At 39.4% G+C, this 18,092-nt stretch overlaps 1 protein-coding gene across 7 annotated transcripts in view; it reads right to left on the reverse strand.

The window, feature by feature from the left end:
• The window catches only part of MYO5A (myosin VA), a 101,717-nt gene that overhangs the window by 39,559 nt on the left and 44,066 nt on the right, over positions 1 to 18,092 (reverse strand). For all 7 annotated transcript variants that reach the window (XM_072043547.1, XM_072043543.1, XM_072043544.1 and 4 more), the window contains exons 6-14: positions 14,281 to 14,424; positions 13,041 to 13,122; positions 11,431 to 11,538; positions 10,824 to 10,930; positions 9,048 to 9,313; positions 8,365 to 8,446; positions 5,221 to 5,361; positions 4,343 to 4,468; positions 1,821 to 1,904 (exon numbers count right to left, since the gene is read on the reverse strand). In XM_072043547.1, the coding sequence (XP_071899648.1) occupies positions 1,821 to 1,904; positions 4,343 to 4,468; positions 5,221 to 5,361; positions 8,365 to 8,446; positions 9,048 to 9,313; positions 10,824 to 10,930; positions 11,431 to 11,538; positions 13,041 to 13,122; positions 14,281 to 14,424 (1,140 nt within the window). The remainder of the gene's footprint in view (positions 1 to 1,820; positions 1,905 to 4,342; positions 4,469 to 5,220; positions 5,362 to 8,364; positions 8,447 to 9,047; positions 9,314 to 10,823; positions 10,931 to 11,430; positions 11,539 to 13,040; positions 13,123 to 14,280; positions 14,425 to 18,092) is intronic.

An 18,092-nucleotide genomic window follows, 5' to 3' on the forward strand; every position in this document is an offset into this window, starting at 1 on the left:
CCATTTTCATAGATGCTGCCACAGTTATTGCATACAGAAGAAAGGCACAACTGCCTTCTGCAACAGAGGTCAACAGCAGAGCATGGCTGAGCAGATCCACACTGTGGAGGCATTTATATTCTGGTCTGGGTTGGGTTTTTCCTATCTTATCGCTTTTCTTTGTTTTGCAGAACACAAGGAGTGTTCAAAGAGAGAGAAAACACTGATCAAAGGGCAGACAATTCACATGGTAGAAAACAAGCAAGCATTTTTACCCTGTAATTTTTTTCAGATGACTTAACAGACATTCTGCTAACATAATCTTACAATGTCTTTCAATATACAGAACCACAACAGAATATCTTAACAACATGCCAGTAGCAAGCATAAAAGCTAAGGACTATTGTGCTACTTTCATGACACATGCGTGGAAACTGAGCTAGTTCAAATAGATACTGTGGGTGGATTTAAAGAGAAGGCCAAAATATGTAACTAAACACTACAGTGCCTGCCAAGAGCAGTGTGTGTCATGCACTTTGGAGAGCAAAGAAGCATTCAAGCTGTATGCTCAAACCCCTAGAAGCAACAGCATGCATGGGCAGGATGACAGATGATGCATTCATTTCAGAATTACCTTCTGTTGAATGTGTACAGCAAACCCAGAGAACAGCAACAACAAAAAAGAATAAAAATCAGCAATATAATCCTACAGCAAATACTAATAAAGAGGGCCTGCTGAAAAATAAAAATGAAACATTCATATTTTAAGTGTTTGGGAGAAAACACTCATTTTGGTAAAATTTACCATTGGGAAAACTGTCTTGTTTATCAGCCTTCAGACTGAACTGATTTTACACACCAAGTCTGCCCAAGCAGTGACGATGCTGTTACAGCTGCCTCCACCCTGCCCCAGCAGCACTGCCCAGCGTGCTGCCCCTGCGTGGCCCAGCCTGCGCTCGGCAGGCAGCTGGACCCAGCAGCCTCCCGGGTGCTGCAGCGCCTCGCCGAGGAAAAGCAATTGACTTAAGACATTTCAATGTTTCTCTCAGTGGAAAGCCTGCTGTAGTTTTTTTATACTACGCGTTTTAATCACTTAATTTCATCAACCTGCTCACAACATAAACAAAAAAAAAGAACGTGCTGGATTTCCTGATAGTGTACTTTTAAAGTCTGTCCTTGGTACCAAGCTTCCTGGGTCATTACAGCTAGCAAATTCCCAAGGGCCATCAGACTGCAACGTGAAGTCAATTGCCTTTAAATTTCAGAAGAGCACAACCAGCATTTTTGACATAAAAAACACAGACAATACAATTGAAGGCTTGTTCTATAATATTTCTTAATGCAGTATATTTCTACTCATATGTTATTTATCAGTCATAGACACCAAAAAGACAAGGCTCAAGCAAATTCTGGTTCATGTCATTAGGGTCTAGGGATTTCCCTCCCTTCTCATCTCACCTCTAGAACAGAACTTGTCTCTCCTGCAGAAATCTTCTGCTCAGTTGTCAAGCTGTAGACAAGGACTTTCTGTTTTCAGATTAAAAAAGGCTTAACTGCTAAGCCTTCCTATACTACTATAGTATGTTAGGGAAAAAAGGGGTTAATTCTGACCCACTGAAATCAGTGGATATATATAGACAAATCTTAGCTGAAGCAAAATTCGGCTACAGGGCTTTCTAAATCCATATGGATAAACAGGTAAATGTGACACAAACTATGTTCATCTTTGGCCGTTCTAATATTCAGGGAGAAAAATTTCCTGGATATATGAGAAATTTCATATGACCCTTAACTCAAGGTATCAAAACTGCAGAGGAAGAAAAAATAATCCTGATACTAACCTTACTTGATTTGAGGACCTTAATTTGTTCTTCATAAACTGTGTCTTTATTCTTTTCTAGAAAGCCTTCACATTGATATTCCACCTGAAAACAGTAATTTTACCAAAAAAAAAGTATTAGTATTAGTAAGTATTAAAAGTATCAAATAAGAATATTTTTTGCATAGAATTTACCAGCTGTAACATTCACATCAAACCATAATTCTTGTGGATGTTGAGAATATCATCTCCCAAGTGCATCTTTGTTAAATATAGACTTTGCTCAAAGACAGTGCTTTCCAGTAAGTGTAAAACACACGTGTAGAGATTAATACTATTAGTGCATGACACTGTGTGTATTTAATTGCAGAGAGATGTCTATGGTAAAGAGAGCGTGAATGAATGGTTCCCATGAAGTTGAAAAATCAAAATCTGTGTCAAACATCTCTTTCACTGAAGTTATCAGGGCTGCAAAATTGTGTGAAATCCAGGTGCAACTGAGAACAAAATCTCTCATCTCATTAGCTGAGAGGCAGTAAGTAAATCTGCCTGCAACTTATTATGAAAATGCCTCATTTGTAATCAGAAAGGCTATTACTTCCAGAAACAATACAAAGTCTGTGTGGTGTGACAATACACAACAATCCTCTATCATGGGGGCCATAGATTCTGTATCGAAGAATTGTCAGAGCTTCAAACGTAAACCTAGTATTTCACAGTCCTAATTGCAGGCTGAACAAAATAGAAAGCTATCATCAAAAGTCTACACCTTTTTAATTTAATTAAGTAAGTATGCTAACTCTCCTTAAAGGTCTCACTCTGATTTTGTATCAGCAGAAGTGCAGGGCTATAAAATACAAGAGTAGACCCTTATATCAATTTTGCTCTTTCCGAGCATAGATTGATACCCATCAGTAGACTCTCTGTAAGGAAAAGCCATTTAGCAGTGCTTACATAATGAAACTATTCCACAACCTGCAAACAATTTTAAAAAGTTCCTGTGGGGGAAACAAATTGGAGGAGTTCTCCAAGGTCTGCCCACAAGTCGAGGCCCACTCTGAATATTTCTTCGGGTACCACTTATGTTCTTCGTGCAGGAAACAATGCCACAAGAGGGCAGCAGGATCTCTGCTTTCTCCCAGAAAAAGATGACAGATGACAACACGCAGCTTTTTAACAGGCCAGCTACAGTTTCATGTTTGCCTTTAGTTGTCTGTATGCATTCAGGTAAGCACGTATTAATTAAATCCTTCTTGTTCTATCATGTAGCAAATAAAACAGAACTCAGAAATCTGAACAGTTACAGAGATCTTGTTACTTTCCTTAAGCAAACACCAAAGCGACAAGAAGAGGGCCTCTCCTCTATGCATAAATTCAAGAACCTGGGTGAATCAAGCAGAGGCAAAAACAGACCTCCAGTCCCCCAAGGCAGCACACCCAGACCTTCTGACAAGAATCCCAGAGATTGTCCAAGCCTGCGACCCAAGTTTTTTGACAAATGTGACAAAATTCTGAGCCAGCTTCTTTGTTTAACAGGACAGTTATCTTAAACTGGATTTTCTGTTTTCATTGCAACTTGAGGAGCTGCCCAGCTGGGCTGTGCACTGCCAGAGCTGGACAGTGTGCGCATTCCACTGAGCAACCATTGTCCAGCTTGCTAGAAATAGCCGTTTGCTGGCCAGCGGAGGTTAAGGGTGGGAAGAGTACATACTGCTCGAGCGATAAGAGGCAGGGTGTGTTAGCCTCCTGCCTGTTTGCACATTAAGATGGCAGCAAAACTGGCATGATTTCATTGCTGCTCTTTCGCTCAAACTGGTGAGCTTTATGATTTGCTATTTTGTCTCCTTTTGTAGTGTAACTGGAACTTACACAGTTATGTAGTGACTCACACTGAGCTGTTACATTTTGAAAAAAGGCTAGTTAGTGGTACAGCATGTGATAGGAGTCAGGAGCTCTTGTTTGTGTTCCTGGCTCTGCACAGCTGCCAGCTCAACTTTCTCCTGATCCGGTGTACAAGCAGGCACACGTTTTGCAGGAAGCCAAGTAGAAAAGCAGGCTGCTGTCCACTAGTCACCCTCTCAGCTTGGTATTTCTGCCTCGTGGCCAGGGGGAACGCTTCCTGCACACTCCCTACCCCACTTCAACAAACTGAACAGCATTAGCCAAAATCTGCTCTTCAAACTGTATCAGCTGAAGCGGCTCAACAGGAGAGGAAACAATCAGCTGAAGCCACCAGCAGATTGAAGGGTACAGTAACAAACATGCAGAGCTGATAACTTCTTGCCCCGGCACAGCTAGATATGGAAACGTCTGTCAATCCACAGCTCCAGTGTATCACCTGACTTGCTGACAGGTTTCACCAGGCAGCAGGGCAGCCCAGCTGCTGGCCTGTACACATCCAGGGAGCTTCTGGGCAGAAGCTCTCCCGAGCCAGGCACGCCGCAGCTCAGCTCCATGGGGCAGCCGCTCACCCTGGCCTCTCTGCACACACGCACACTCAGCAGCCTCAGCTCCGGAAAGAGGTACCAGCAGAAAACACCTTACCTTGTCAGCAAAGTGCTTGATGATGAAAGCCTTATTTGATAAACGTGGTTTTTCAAAGAGGGCACATTTATTCAAATGAGTATTGTATAGCTTTTGGGCCCAAGTGTCATCCGAGCCTTTTGGCATCTGCGTAAGAGAACAAACACAAAGACATTTGAAATGTCTTGAAAATTTTTCGGTAGTAAAACAAACTAAGGAGATGTGGACAATATTTTGTGATTTGCTTTCAAATTCTATCTGCTTGGATTTCCAGTACTGCCATAAACAAGGCAGCCAGCAACTCGCCACATGCTTGCTTTTCAGATACTCTGGACTGATGCAGTCCCTAATGCTGTTGTGCAACACGTACAATGCTCACCACACTTTCAGTGTCACACAATTGAGGGTGAGGATCTCAGAGATATGTTATCTGACAGCAGTATTTTGGTGGGTCAGAACTCATCCACCCACCACTAGAGGCTGTGATATGCAAAGACCCCAGGCTGAGCTTCCATTGAATAAAATAACACACACCTTGCCCCGTATGTGGCTTGTCATACCTTGAGATAAAAGGCAAAAGGTGAAACACCAAGCAAGAGGTGACTTGCAGAAATCTAACAGGACCAAAGACTGCTATGCTGCACTCAGGAAGGGGAAAGTTGACACAGTCATAACAAAGGTTGATCAGAGACCCAGAAATAGTTGCAGGTACACTCGCAGACAGGAGAGGGGGGGAAAAAAAGCAACATGACTAAAAATAATTTTTTATCCACCTGTAATCGCCAGTTCTGTTTTTAAGCTCTCTAAATCATCTCAACTGCAGAATGTCAAAATAATGGCTATATGCAGATGATTTTTCCCTGTGAGACTCTAGTTGATAAAAGCACTTGAAAACACACCTTGCACTCCTCATCTAACAGATCCAGAATTCCCATTTTAGCCTCTATGAGGTTGATGCAAGGCTGATTGTCGTAGAAATCAATCAAGGTCCACGGTATTTGTTCCTTCATATATTCTTCTTGTTCCAACTTAAAGACATGCTACAGGGCAAAAAGAAAACAGTTTTCTGTGAAACAGAATGCAGAATAAATACAGCGAACTCCCACTTGAATTCATCTTGTCACATTAATCCAGGCTGTCAAGTGATGCACAAGTTAAACTGCATAAACCTTTTAACAAGTGTATGAAAGACAAATTAACCTTTTTTTCCTGGGCCTAAAAACCAACAGACTAAATCCATACTCTCTGCAAATAAGGTCTATTTTTTCCTACCTTTTTCCTATATTGTTCCACAATTACTATAAGCTCTTTTTTTCTGAAAATAACAAAAAACCCAGAAGAGTACAGGAACAGCAAGTTATAAACTGAGATGCGCCATGCATTTATGATTCTGAAGTTATGAATACTGCTCTATTTCAAGTAAAATTTCACTATAAATACTTTTGTGTTCTCTGGTAAAAGAGCAGAGTTCCATTTTCTCTCAAATGACTGTTAGTTTTTTTTCCTGAGATGACGTATTACACTAAAATATACTCTTCAGCAAAAACCTCCCAAGAACGACTCTAAGAGTATTAGCACAAGAAATCATTTAAGCAAAATTTTGTGGAAAATGCATCTGGTACAAAGATCAATAAAAATGAAGTTGTATATTTTTTCAAAAACAATACCACAAAAAACCTGCACAGCTTTAATAAAATGTGCATAGGAGATAAAGTTAAACTTCAGGGAAAAAAAAGGATGATAAAATATTAAACAAGGAAACTGTGGTCTTAATAGCACAAGCATACTTTTTAAAAATGGGAAAACTGCTGACTCCAGTTATTTTAAACTAAATTTTATCTCCCATTTAAATTTTAATGTATACTAACTGCTCTGACAGGCAAAAATAAATTCAGAACACATCCTAATAATCACCAAACAACAGCACTAGTGGCACTATTTAGGGGACCACCAGCAACACCTATAGTCTCGGAACCGGCATTAATTGCCCCCTTAATTCAGTGCAGAAGGCCATTAACACCCTCTGGCTCTCCAGCACACTCCAGTAAAACAGCAGAAAGCTATCCTGACAAAGCAGTTTATCCCCTTTATTTCATTAGCTTAACACAATCCTTTCCAAAACAGCACTCCTTAACAGCACCCATGGGAGCCTTTCCATGCTCATCCACTTAACAGCTGCATTACATGCAAGTTAATTCCTGACAGGAAAGTAAATGATAAAATTTTATTGGTCTATCATATCCAAACTATCTAAACCCTGAAAGGAAACAAACCCACTTCTTTACTGGAAAGGAATTAGCAATTTTGTGGTGAAAAATGTCTTCAGACCTGATTTTATTTATAGCATGATGAAGGTCCAGCTGCAGTGGGCGACCACGACAGCCGGGGCTGTCACACAGGGCCCTGGGAGCTGGGCTCCTTCAGCCCGTGGACGAGGAGGCCTGGAGGGTGTCTTGGTGGTCTGTGACGACCTAATGGTCAGGTGTGGAGAAGAATATTTCCAGAGCTGCCCAGGGGAAAGATGAAGGGTGACAGGGACAGGTTGGCACACAGTTTTGACTCAAAAAGCCTTTTTTAGGCTGGGGTGGCCAGACACCAGGAGGGTGGCCAGGAGAGGCTGTGGAGACGTGTGAGACTCAGCCAGGCTGGGCTCTGAGCAAGCTGCTCTCAGCAGGGGTTGGCCAACGTACCATCCTGGGGCTCCTCTCAGCCTACTTGCTTTGGGGCACCTATTAATGAAGAGTGCACACCACCTCCATGATCCCACAAGCATAAGGAAGCAGAGAGTGAAGACTTATCAAAGACCTGGCCAGCACAAAAGTACAAAGCTTTTACATTGGGTGGCTGAATACTGGGAGAGGTTCACAGCATGACAAAATAAAGGCATACTGTAGATAGCCAAGACATCACAGTTTCATGTTTGTCTAAGTTGTGACATTTGTCAAAGCAACAACATATTTAATTATCATAAGTTCCTGAAGCTGTGCTTTCTTAAACAGCAGCACAGAAGCTGCCACATCCGTATTTCTGCATCCTCCTGCCTTTTGGTGTTTGGTAGCTTAGAAGGGGATCAATACAAAAGCCCCTTCACCCCATCCTTTGTGAAATGTGTGGGAAGGAGAAGATGGGAACAGCGATAAGTGAAACATTTTTATTTTCACAGTGACTGATTTTTTTCTGCGGAGCTGAGAAAACTCTGAAATACCTTGTGCTTTAGCAGCAATGACATCTAGCTTATGGAGCTGAAACCATCTGCAGCACTATAAATACAAGAAGGCCATTCTGGAGCTGGAAAGCTAGCCCCAGCTCTAACAGACATTACTCCTGGTTATATGTCCCTGCCACTGGGAAAAACAATTGCTCAGGGTGATCCAGTTCTGCAAATATGCACCACCACTGAGGTACACTTGTATATATAGTTCAAAGCTATTCCAGTACTGCAGCACAGCCTAGCAACAGGCCTGGCATAAATAACTTGCCTCATCATTATGCAGGTAAGATATATAATTACAAACGTCACTGAGGCTGAGGAGAGAGAGAGAATCGTGATCTCTCTGAAGGAGGGAGAAGAGGCGCCTTTTGCCACACGTCAGCAATCAACTTAAGGTTGGCTATAAACCCTCAAAAAATAATGCCAGTTGCACTAGCAGAGAAAGTGAGCGTGGCAGACTTCCAACGGTGAAGTTCTGCTCTTTCCTATCAGTGCATAAACTCTTGTTGCAGGTTATAAAGACCCAGCTAACTCCAGCTTCATCCATACAGTGCTCTCGTTGACAGGCAATCTCAGAGTCTTAATTGCCAAGCACTGCTTCTGTCTTATAATTGTTATTGTGATCAGAATTTCAAATAGTCCCAGAGCAGCAGTTAGTCATAAAATCTATTTCCAGGAGATAGTCAATCTTTCCCCCATCCCCCAAGCCCCATGGCCAGGACAGCTGGTTAATAGACTAAAGAAATTTATCTTAACCACTGGGGACCCAATTAGCTGGATGGACTTTGGTGAGGGGAAAGAGAAGAGGAAATGCCAGTAATTTCCTACTTACCATATTGAACTGTTGCTGCAGTTTTTCATTGGCATAGTTGATACAAAACTGTTCAAAGCTGTTGATTTCAAATGTCTCAAATCTAAAATATGCAGATACTCAAAATTATTTATGGAGTGAAAAGACAGATAAAATGGCCCCATAACTTCAAATTCCCTCCCTCCAAGCAAATTAATTGCATTATTCTAGGCATAAACAACCACAACCAAGCAATGAAGCAGATAGGGAAATGGCAAGTTGCAAAGCAATGGCAATTCAGAGATGCTCCCTCTTTTGGCAGGGATGATAAACCATATGGAAGGGACTGACTTTCCCAGAGAGCATTAGTTATCTTTGTACCCTCTGAAAGTGCTACACTGAACAAATCATGAGTTTACACTAGCATGCAACTTCCAATATGCAATTTATTTTTTTTATTTAGTTTATTTAATTTATCAAATTTCTATGCAATACATAAAGATACTACAAATGCCAAAAATATGAAATCCCACTGTAAATGTCTAACTTAAGACAAAGATCTTGGATAGCACGTCAAAACTAAACACCTACTTCCTTCATCTGGAATAAGCAGATTTATTTTTTTTTTGGTTGGTTGTATAATCCAAACAGTGCTGCATGATAAAGAGAGACACTTTGCAATAAGAAAATGACATAAGTGGTGTATGACTGACAAAAAGACTCACCCATAAATGTCCAACACTCCAATGAAAGAATGCTGTTTTACAGTAGAATGAAGGGCTTTGTTCACGTGATCTACAATCCAGTTAAAAAGATTAGCATAGATATGTTTGGCAAGTGCATCTCTGGCATTGATGGCATGGAGTTTAGAAATTGGCTTGATGTAGGTTTCGGTGGCAGTTGCAAGCTTCCTGTGGCAAAGCCAGTGGGCCATCTCTTCATACTCCACACCCATGAGGTCACAGAAGATGGTGAGGGGATCATGTTTGGGCTAATAAAAATAAAATAAAATTGTTCGTTCTTGAAACAGTATTACAAATATTTCACATGCAATCATATAATCCAAAGAACTGCCTGCCTGCAGTGATCTAACAATAAGCAACAACAGCAGCTTCCTGAACTCATCTTCCTCCAGAACGTAAGAAGTTCCCTGCCCGCTTATTGCATTCCCATCACTAAAGTAAGTTACCAAATCAGTTTCCCCAGAGGCATTTCCTGATACTCGTGTGAATCAGAAAGACCTACACAGGGAACCTGCAACCTCTGCAAAAATGAATCTCCTAACCTCACAAGGACGGACTTTGCATTTTGAGTACTTATAACTGTTTTACTTTTGAGTAAAGAAAGTAGCAAAATGCAAAGGACATGACATCACCTATGTGCTGGGGACAGAAGGGACACCCGTGGCAGGGTGTGATGGGTAATGGGGCACCATCCAGTGGGATTCCTGCATTGGAGATGCACATTACAACCCAGCCTACCTCATCACATTTGGGGGCTCATCAGCTTCCTACCATGATCATTAAATGATGCTTTATTTGTAGTGAAAACCTTTTTAAGGCACACCAAAGAGCTAGTCTATTGTGGATTCACAGCAGCTATCCATTAGATCCCAAAGACAATCTCAGACCAGGCACACTGATCAGCTGTGGTCCTATGAAAGACCTGTTGTCTCAGCTCCAGAAACTGCTACTGCAGATGCTTGAGAAACCAACTGCTTGCCAATAAACCCTGAAACTGCTTGTACTGTTTGAAGGGAGAGAACGATGAAGGCTGTGTAGTACTGCAGTAGATATTCAAGGAAAGACAGAAGGAGAAACTGCTCACTTCTGAATCCAAGAAAAAGAAGAGTGACAAGAGCAGAACAGAAGCCAGATCTTTTTTGCTTCTCATCTCAAAATAAGGAGTTCAGCAGGAAGCTTTGGTCCTTACTAACAAAGAGTTTGTTTTCATATCAGACTGTGCACTCCTCGCTGCTGACCAACAAAGTTAAAAAAAAGACTTATAAAACCAAGACACTCTTAAAAGAGTCACATCTGTATATCCTTGGCTCCTGTCACCTAGACACTGCAGAGACCTTTGGAAACCATTTGCTTTGCAATTATTTCGGCTAGATTGGTATTTAACAAAAACCAGTCCATCCTGCAAACCATACACTGTGGGCAGGAAATGTATTCATGTTGGAATATAAAGATCTAGACACCGGCTGAGGACTTCAAAGCTGTTTAGCAGACTTTTCTAGGACAGATCAGTTACAGTTCTGAAAAGAAATTAAGGCAGCCACAGATTCAATACAAAGAATACTGTCTGAAAGCTCTAAATTGAGAAGAGTTGGATCCATCTGCAAAAGGAACCGAAAATGTTACTATATTAGAAACAAACACATATTGTTTGTTTTTATGTTATTACTTTTTTTTTTCAGAAAAAAATCCTTCTGCAAACAAGCAGAACGCACAACTGCCAGGACAGAAACCATGGCCTTGAGCTCATCTACTACTCACAGGAATGGCGCAGCTGTCAGAATCCCGAGATGCAAACTCCACATTGCCCAAGTGAAGGATGCCAGCGAGGATTCGAAAAATTCCCATCTGGTAGGAATCACTAATCCCTGAAAAATTATGAATTAAATGTTTTGAGTGGATGAAGAAGTAAAGAACCACGAGTTACTGGTGAAATAAATTATTAAGAAGAGAAAAACTGCCACCAGTGTGTGTCATTTTTGGGGAATTTGGTATTGAACATGTTCCTTGGCTTCATTTCTATTAAAAACATTCTATTACCACATGCAAAAAAGATCCAGTAATACGAACTATTTACTTTGCCGTTTCAAAGTGCTTTTTCAGAGACCTCCAACACTTTATGTGCTACTCCAAGGGAATCTAACACGCATTTATGTTCACGTCTTATATTTATGTTCACGTCTTATTCCTGCTCCAGATATGTGATTCCACTGCAACTTAATATCCCCTAAAAATATCTCAATACAAAAAGTTAGAAAGCTCTTTTGTTTTTTAAACACAAAGAAGTATGAAGAAAATACACACAAGTAATGCAGAAAACTCTTGCTAGCATATAACATTTGGGATATGATTATGTTTTACAAATTACCTAGTAAAGTGCAGGCCTGCCTGGTGTTTACCATTTCCTTAGCATCATCAACACCATCAATCACAGGGCTTCCACCTTGCTTTGTATAGTGAAAGTAATTTGCATTCCCTGTAAAATAAAAAAAATAAAATCTTTTACACACACTGATGCAGAAATTCACAGCACATCTGTACAGCTGTGTAATGGTTAAGTTGCTCTTAGCAGACTCTACGATTTGAAATATGTCAATATGTTTTCATTTTCTGGCTTGTAGCACCCACTTGTTCTGGAGAATATTTTTTTCAAGATTTAACAGTGCCAATAAGTATTCTTAAGCTACTTGTTACCTACAATAGGCCCTAAATCATATTCTTTACCTAATCTTGGTTCATACTTCCACACCTGCAGAATAACCACATTGGAAGCAATCATTCTTCAAACCTGAGCCAACCACCCCACAGGTAGGTGCACAGCTGACAGCAGCACTTTGGGGTTACGTTGCAGGTATTAGTACGCTATTATTGTATGAGGATATTAAAAATAAATAGATCTATTTTGTCCTTGTTTTCTTCTCATTTCTCTTTTATAGTCTAGCCTAATCTTATAAATATCTGTGATCTGTCCTGGCTGAGAAATCTTGGTTGAAGAACTGACAGCTTCCCGCCACTCTGGGGACAGCACTGGGCCTCACTGAGAAAGCAGTAGTTCTCTTTCGTGTTGTATACATTTCTACGGTTTTGGTGGCCAGGCTTTCAGCTGCAGTAACAGTCTCCTTTTCTTCTGATCTACTAACGTTTCAAAAAAGCTGCAAGAGGAGTCTCCTACATGGCTTCTTTAGTCATAATTACATAAGTTACTCTCTTTCCCATGTTAGCAGATGTGAATCCTAAATGTGCCAGGATGGTTTAGAAAAGCGGAGAAATACTTGGAAACCAGAAAGACATTTCAGAAATCAGTACTAATATACTGTGCAGTTTTCCCACTAAGAAGCTAACTTTTAAAAATATACAAAAAGCATTGATATTTATATTGAATTTCTAAAATCATGATGGGATTGCCTGTCATCATAGCCCATTTCTTCTATAAAGTACCAGTTCCTTTTAAATGAGAAATCTGTCTCTGCCCTTACATCTGAAAAAAAAGGAAATTTCCACTTATCAGATTTGTGATCACTGGATCAGCAGAGATGGTAAAATAACTGTTGGTAACAGCCCAAGTGGAGATGTGCATATACAAAATACTCTGCAATTTTTTCAGGTGCTTATACCAGAAATGATAAAATTTTCCAGTAGCTGGAGACATGGTAAAAAGGTTTTAAAAGGACCAAGAGAAGAGAATTTCACCCTTGCAATTGGAAAACTGCTATGGAATCTGGACTTAGTAAGTTTTAATGCTTACAGTTGCAATGTATTAAAGTGTGCTGAATAACAAATCCATTACTTTCTTTTTAACTAAAAAGAACCAAGTCTGAGATCTGCCATTTCAGTTATTCTCAATATCTTTCAAATGAGGGTTAAAAAGTTTAGAATTTAAAAGCCAGCTTTTCTTCTTTTGGCTCTAAGACTCAAAAAAGCTCAGACATACTGCTTTGTACATACAGCTGCACAACACAATTAACGTGAATTTCATACCTAAGCGTAGAGTTTTAAATTCAGGTAATGCTGCAGAGGCACATAGTTGGTAAAAGATGTGGTAATTTCTCTCCTCTTCTGCCTTTAAAAGAAAAGGATTGATTATATTTCACCATTTAACAAGCACCAGAAACATCCACGAGCAGAAAAAAAAATAAATAAGTTTAATTCATTCTCTAGCATTACATTAAGAGCATAAAAGTCACAAGGAAAAAGGAAGATAAATCAGTAGCTATCATTTCCTTCTTTATTAATTTAACCCATTTTCCACAGTAAGAAGCATGCAGACATTTTTGTTTTTTTAAAAAATGCATGATTTTGCTTTTCAGAATTGTAGATTACTTTCAAATATAGATCAGGATTCTATGGGTGAGTGCGATGATCATACTTAAAGGCTTTTCATTTTCCAAAAATAACTAATACCATTTGCTTCAGCATTTATAGTAAGCTGGTGAAGGGAATATCTTTATTGCCAAGGCAAAGCTGGAATTTTAAAATGGAAGACAAACACAGCTCAGAAGGTTATGACTCACGACTAACACTGTAATTCTGAACTTAAGGGCTCTAAACCTCATCATTTCAAAACAAAAACAAGAAAAAAGACTATCCTTTAGGTAAGTTATGCACAGCAAGTTTCTCTTATTTTTGATATATACAACAGTACTCGTATAACACCCTTACACAGTACAAATTGTAATTATTTGCTTTGTACCTTTAGGCAGACAGTCAAGGGTAAGTCAATTTTTACTAAGCTCTAGACTATAAGGTAAACAAATATGGAGAGGAAGCATGGGAGACTAAAAGGTTGTAGAACTGCTCAAGTATGAAATACCAAAATGAAAAGAGTTAAAGAAATATTAAGTTACATATTCTCTTAAGTCTCATTTGTAATTATTGTGATAGCAGAGGGTTTTACCAAAAGATTTAAAGTGAGCTAAGATGGCAGCTTCACAAACCACAACAGAAAGCTCTTGAGCATGAGTATTTCTGTTAGGTTTTGAAGCCTGATCCTATAACACTACGGCAAGCACAAATTCATATCTAGCACTGAAGGTATTTCTTGTTAAAATACACAGCCTTTTTAATACACATTTTACAGCTATCAATAATTCATATACTGAAGACTGACATGGTTTTCCTTGACCTAACATCAGCAAGCAACAGCTTTTTTTTTTTTTTTTTTTTTTTTTTTTAAGCATAGTCACACAAATATAAAATGAGAAGATTGCATCAGTATTACCTGAAATACCACTCTTGACTTCTCCAGGAGGTAAGTTCTCATGTTAGCACCAATGATTCGGTATCTCTTATCAAAACCAATTTCAATGTATTTCCCAAAGCGACTGCTGTTGTCATTCCTTGTTGTTTTGGCATTTCCAATTGACTATAAAAAGGGAATTTTGTAAAGGTTGAAGAACTATTAGAAATTATCATATCTATTTAATCATCTACATTGCTCACAAGTACATAAACATTAATTTGTCCCGTTTTCAAAACACTTCAGAATGATCTCTGCCTGGTCATCAAAAAGATGGTTATTTCATTGACATGAGATCCGGAGTTGATCTTCCTAGTAATGATGTCACTTCCACATACTCTAATATTCCAGCTAAAAAATTATTTTAAAAGGAATTGAAGAGTCTAACAGAAACCTCACATACAGCCAGTTTTCTTCTAAGAGTTTAATAAAACTATATCCATTATTTCACACTGCATATATTTACAATTGTATGTACAAAGATACATGTACAGTACTTGCAACCTGTGTAAATTTACCTATTGCAAAGCTGCAATCCAGCAAACTGTCCCTATACTCTTAACATTTTTATCGCTATTATTCCAGAACCAACTACATTTCCAAACTCCCTCTGCAAAAATACTGTTATAAAATATTTCCTGTGTTCCTAAATATAACCTAAAAGTTAACAGGTACAGACCCATGTTGTTTGCCTGAAACTAAATTTCTTCAATAGCAGATTGGCTATAGATTTCGAGACAGTCTTCAGTGCTGTCTTCAACGTGTGAGTAACTTATTTAGATTATTCAAAATAGCTTTATTCATAATAAAAAATATTTAAGGTATGTCTTCAATAGTATGTGCTCCTGGGATATCCAGGGCAATGGTGGCCATGGAAGCAAAGCAGTGTTGGTGCAGCGGTGACTTACAGCAGCTCACCTGTGTTAGGATTCACACCACTATGGGTACCAGACTGGAAATATCAGCATTTTGAGACATGCAAATCACAACATGCTGAAATTCAAAGGAAAGAAGCTTTTCTTCTAAATGGGATCATATTATAGTCATCATATGGCAATTCACCTTTCAAAAAGTCTGAAAGATATCTCTGTTTCAAAAGGAATAGCATTCGGTGTAACTCTTACACAGCACATTATCTTTATTCATATGCCACTGTGTTTATGTGATCAAGTACCTCACCCTGAAATGCACCACAACAAAAAAAAGGCAGAGCTATATCTATGTCCCAGGTTTTTTGTTCATGTGGACATCCATAGGAACTCTGTACTGAAATAAATTTGGGCAAAACCGAATGAGTACAAATAGCCATGCTGAGTATCAGTATTCCAAATCTGTGAGAAGAACAGTGAATCAGTAAATGCTAGCAGGGTACAGCACCGAAAGCTGGGATTAGACTTTGAGAAACCACATTACAGCAGCAGCAGCACACACGCGTGACCAAGCAGATGCCCAAGTGGTTATCAGATGAACAGTTGCTAGAAAGGTTGTAAGACCAAATTGCATCTTTGCAGTTCTAAGAAATACTGAATTCACTCAAACTGAATGCATTCAAACTGCATTCTTGTGTTTTAAAATTATTGCTCCCATGATGTGCTTTTTGTTGTAGGTAGCAATGTAACATTACAATATTTTCAGAAAACAATCATTACTTTGAAAGGACCTATTCCAAAGTCCCATGCCTGTATGTACGAACACATTTAGGAAAGTCTTCGGCATTATAATGACTGCTGCCCAAGGTACCCAGTAAGCTGTACACTTTGTATAGCAACACAGGGTAGCAAAGAAAGAGAGGAAGGAAGTTACATATAAAAATATATTTTAAAACTTGACTATTTCTACATTTGCAATAGACAGACTGTATATAGTTATTAGCTATAAAACTGATTACTCAAGAAGTTGCTAGAAATGTAGAATTTATTCACTTGATACTGGAGTATTTAGTAAGCAAACATGATGTGAAATTCTGACACTAATGGTGGTTGTGATATACAAATTAAAAAATTACCTTCTGCTCAACTTAGCAAATGTGAAGTTCAACATTTCTAAATTTCATTACTTAGCTTCTTTCTGTTTTGTGTTTCTGCTGATTTACCAGCTGAAGAGTTCAAAACATTAATTTCGCTACCCCAGTTTTTGTGTACAACTTCACATTTCACAACACTTATTTTAAATCTTATTTAAAGCTCAAGTGTTAGAAGTTAAAAGGTAACTTTCATCCAAATATAACTTCTGAAGTGATTCCAGCTTTACATCTTCACAGGTTCATGAAATCATTATTCCTAGAAGATAAAATGAAAGTGCCAACAAACCTCAACATTGCCAAAGATGGTATAACACTAATGCCAAAGCTGGAGCAGTGAAAGGAGTACTCAGGGACTAGCTCACCCGTGCAACACTCCTAATTGCTCCCAAGGGCCCAGGCTGCCACTGCTGGGGTAGGTGCAGCTCAAGGCAAAGCTCAGCACTCCTGACTTCTTACCATCACTTCATATGTTGGTTACTCAGCAGCAGAGCCCACTGCCCATCATGATATAGCTCATTTTATCCCACAAAACAGTTTCAAACCACCACACAGCACTACAAACCAGGCATGATTACCTTGTGACAGAACACACAATTGTGATGGGGCAGCTATAGCCTGAGTATCATGAACTCCTCATGCCAGGAGGAAAAAAAGGAATAAAACACAGTTCATTTTTTAAAATATCTGAGGAAAAAAAAACAATGACAGCATCTTGCATTTCACATTTCACTGTGTGCATTCCATTTGCTCACATCTTCTCATTAATAACTCATACTATTGCATAGAGATGCTAAACATCTAACAAGACATCAATCATCCTAAGCATTTTCTTAGTTAACGTGCCTTCTTAGCTTGTGCTCGTTCATAGATAGAGCTCTTTCTCTTAAGAAATTCCCCCATGACTGCTTATCTCTGGTGAATTGTTTCCTTATACAAGGTTCCAGACAGAGACCAGAGGAGAGCCACAAAGATAAGTAAGGGCCCGGAGCATCTCCTCTCTGAAAAACAGCTGAGAAACCTAGGTCTGTTCAGCCTGGAAAAGAGAAGACAGAGTGATCTATCAATGTTTATAAATATCTAAATAGTGGAAGAGAAATGAATGGGGCCAGGCTCTTTTCAGTTGTGTACAGTGATTAGACGAGGGTCAGTGGCCAAAAACTGGAACACAGCAAGTTCCATACAAACTTCTTCACAGTGAGGGTCACAGAGGCTGCCCAGAGAAGTTGTGGAGTCTTCTTCTCTGGAGATATTCAGGACCTGCCTGGACACTTTCTTGCTCAGCCTACTGTAGGGAAACTACTTTTAGCAGGGGGCTTGGACTTGATGGTCTCCAAAGGTCCCTCCTAATCCCTACGATTTTGTGGTTCCTTAACTTCAGCTGCAACTTGTATCTACACATGTAGGCAAAGACACAATAGGCAGAAAATAATTCCGATCAGGGTTTCTGCTTGGCCATGACATCAGAATTACAGCATCTCCTGAGCTTCCTGTAGATCAGTGATCCTGAGCAGTAGGGAACTGTACATGTTATCCCACAGTCTACTGACAGCGCCCAAGCTCCCAAGCCAATGGCTTTGGGACTTGACTACAGTTAGCACAACCTTTGTTGTACACAAATGAAACATCACCGTCTGAGCTAATTATTGCCAAATTATGTCTTCTGTCATTTTTCCCCTCTGAAGCTGTATACGTCTCGTATAAGTTTTCTTTCTCAATTTAACTTCCATGATGACATTTTACTAAAATTTAGTATTTGCTTTATTCAACAACT

Source organism: Anas platyrhynchos, chromosome 11 (genome assembly GCF_047663525.1).
Source record: "Anas platyrhynchos isolate ZD024472 breed Pekin duck chromosome 11, IASCAAS_PekinDuck_T2T, whole genome shotgun sequence".
Taxonomy (NCBI): Eukaryota; Metazoa; Chordata; class Aves; order Anseriformes; family Anatidae; genus Anas; species Anas platyrhynchos.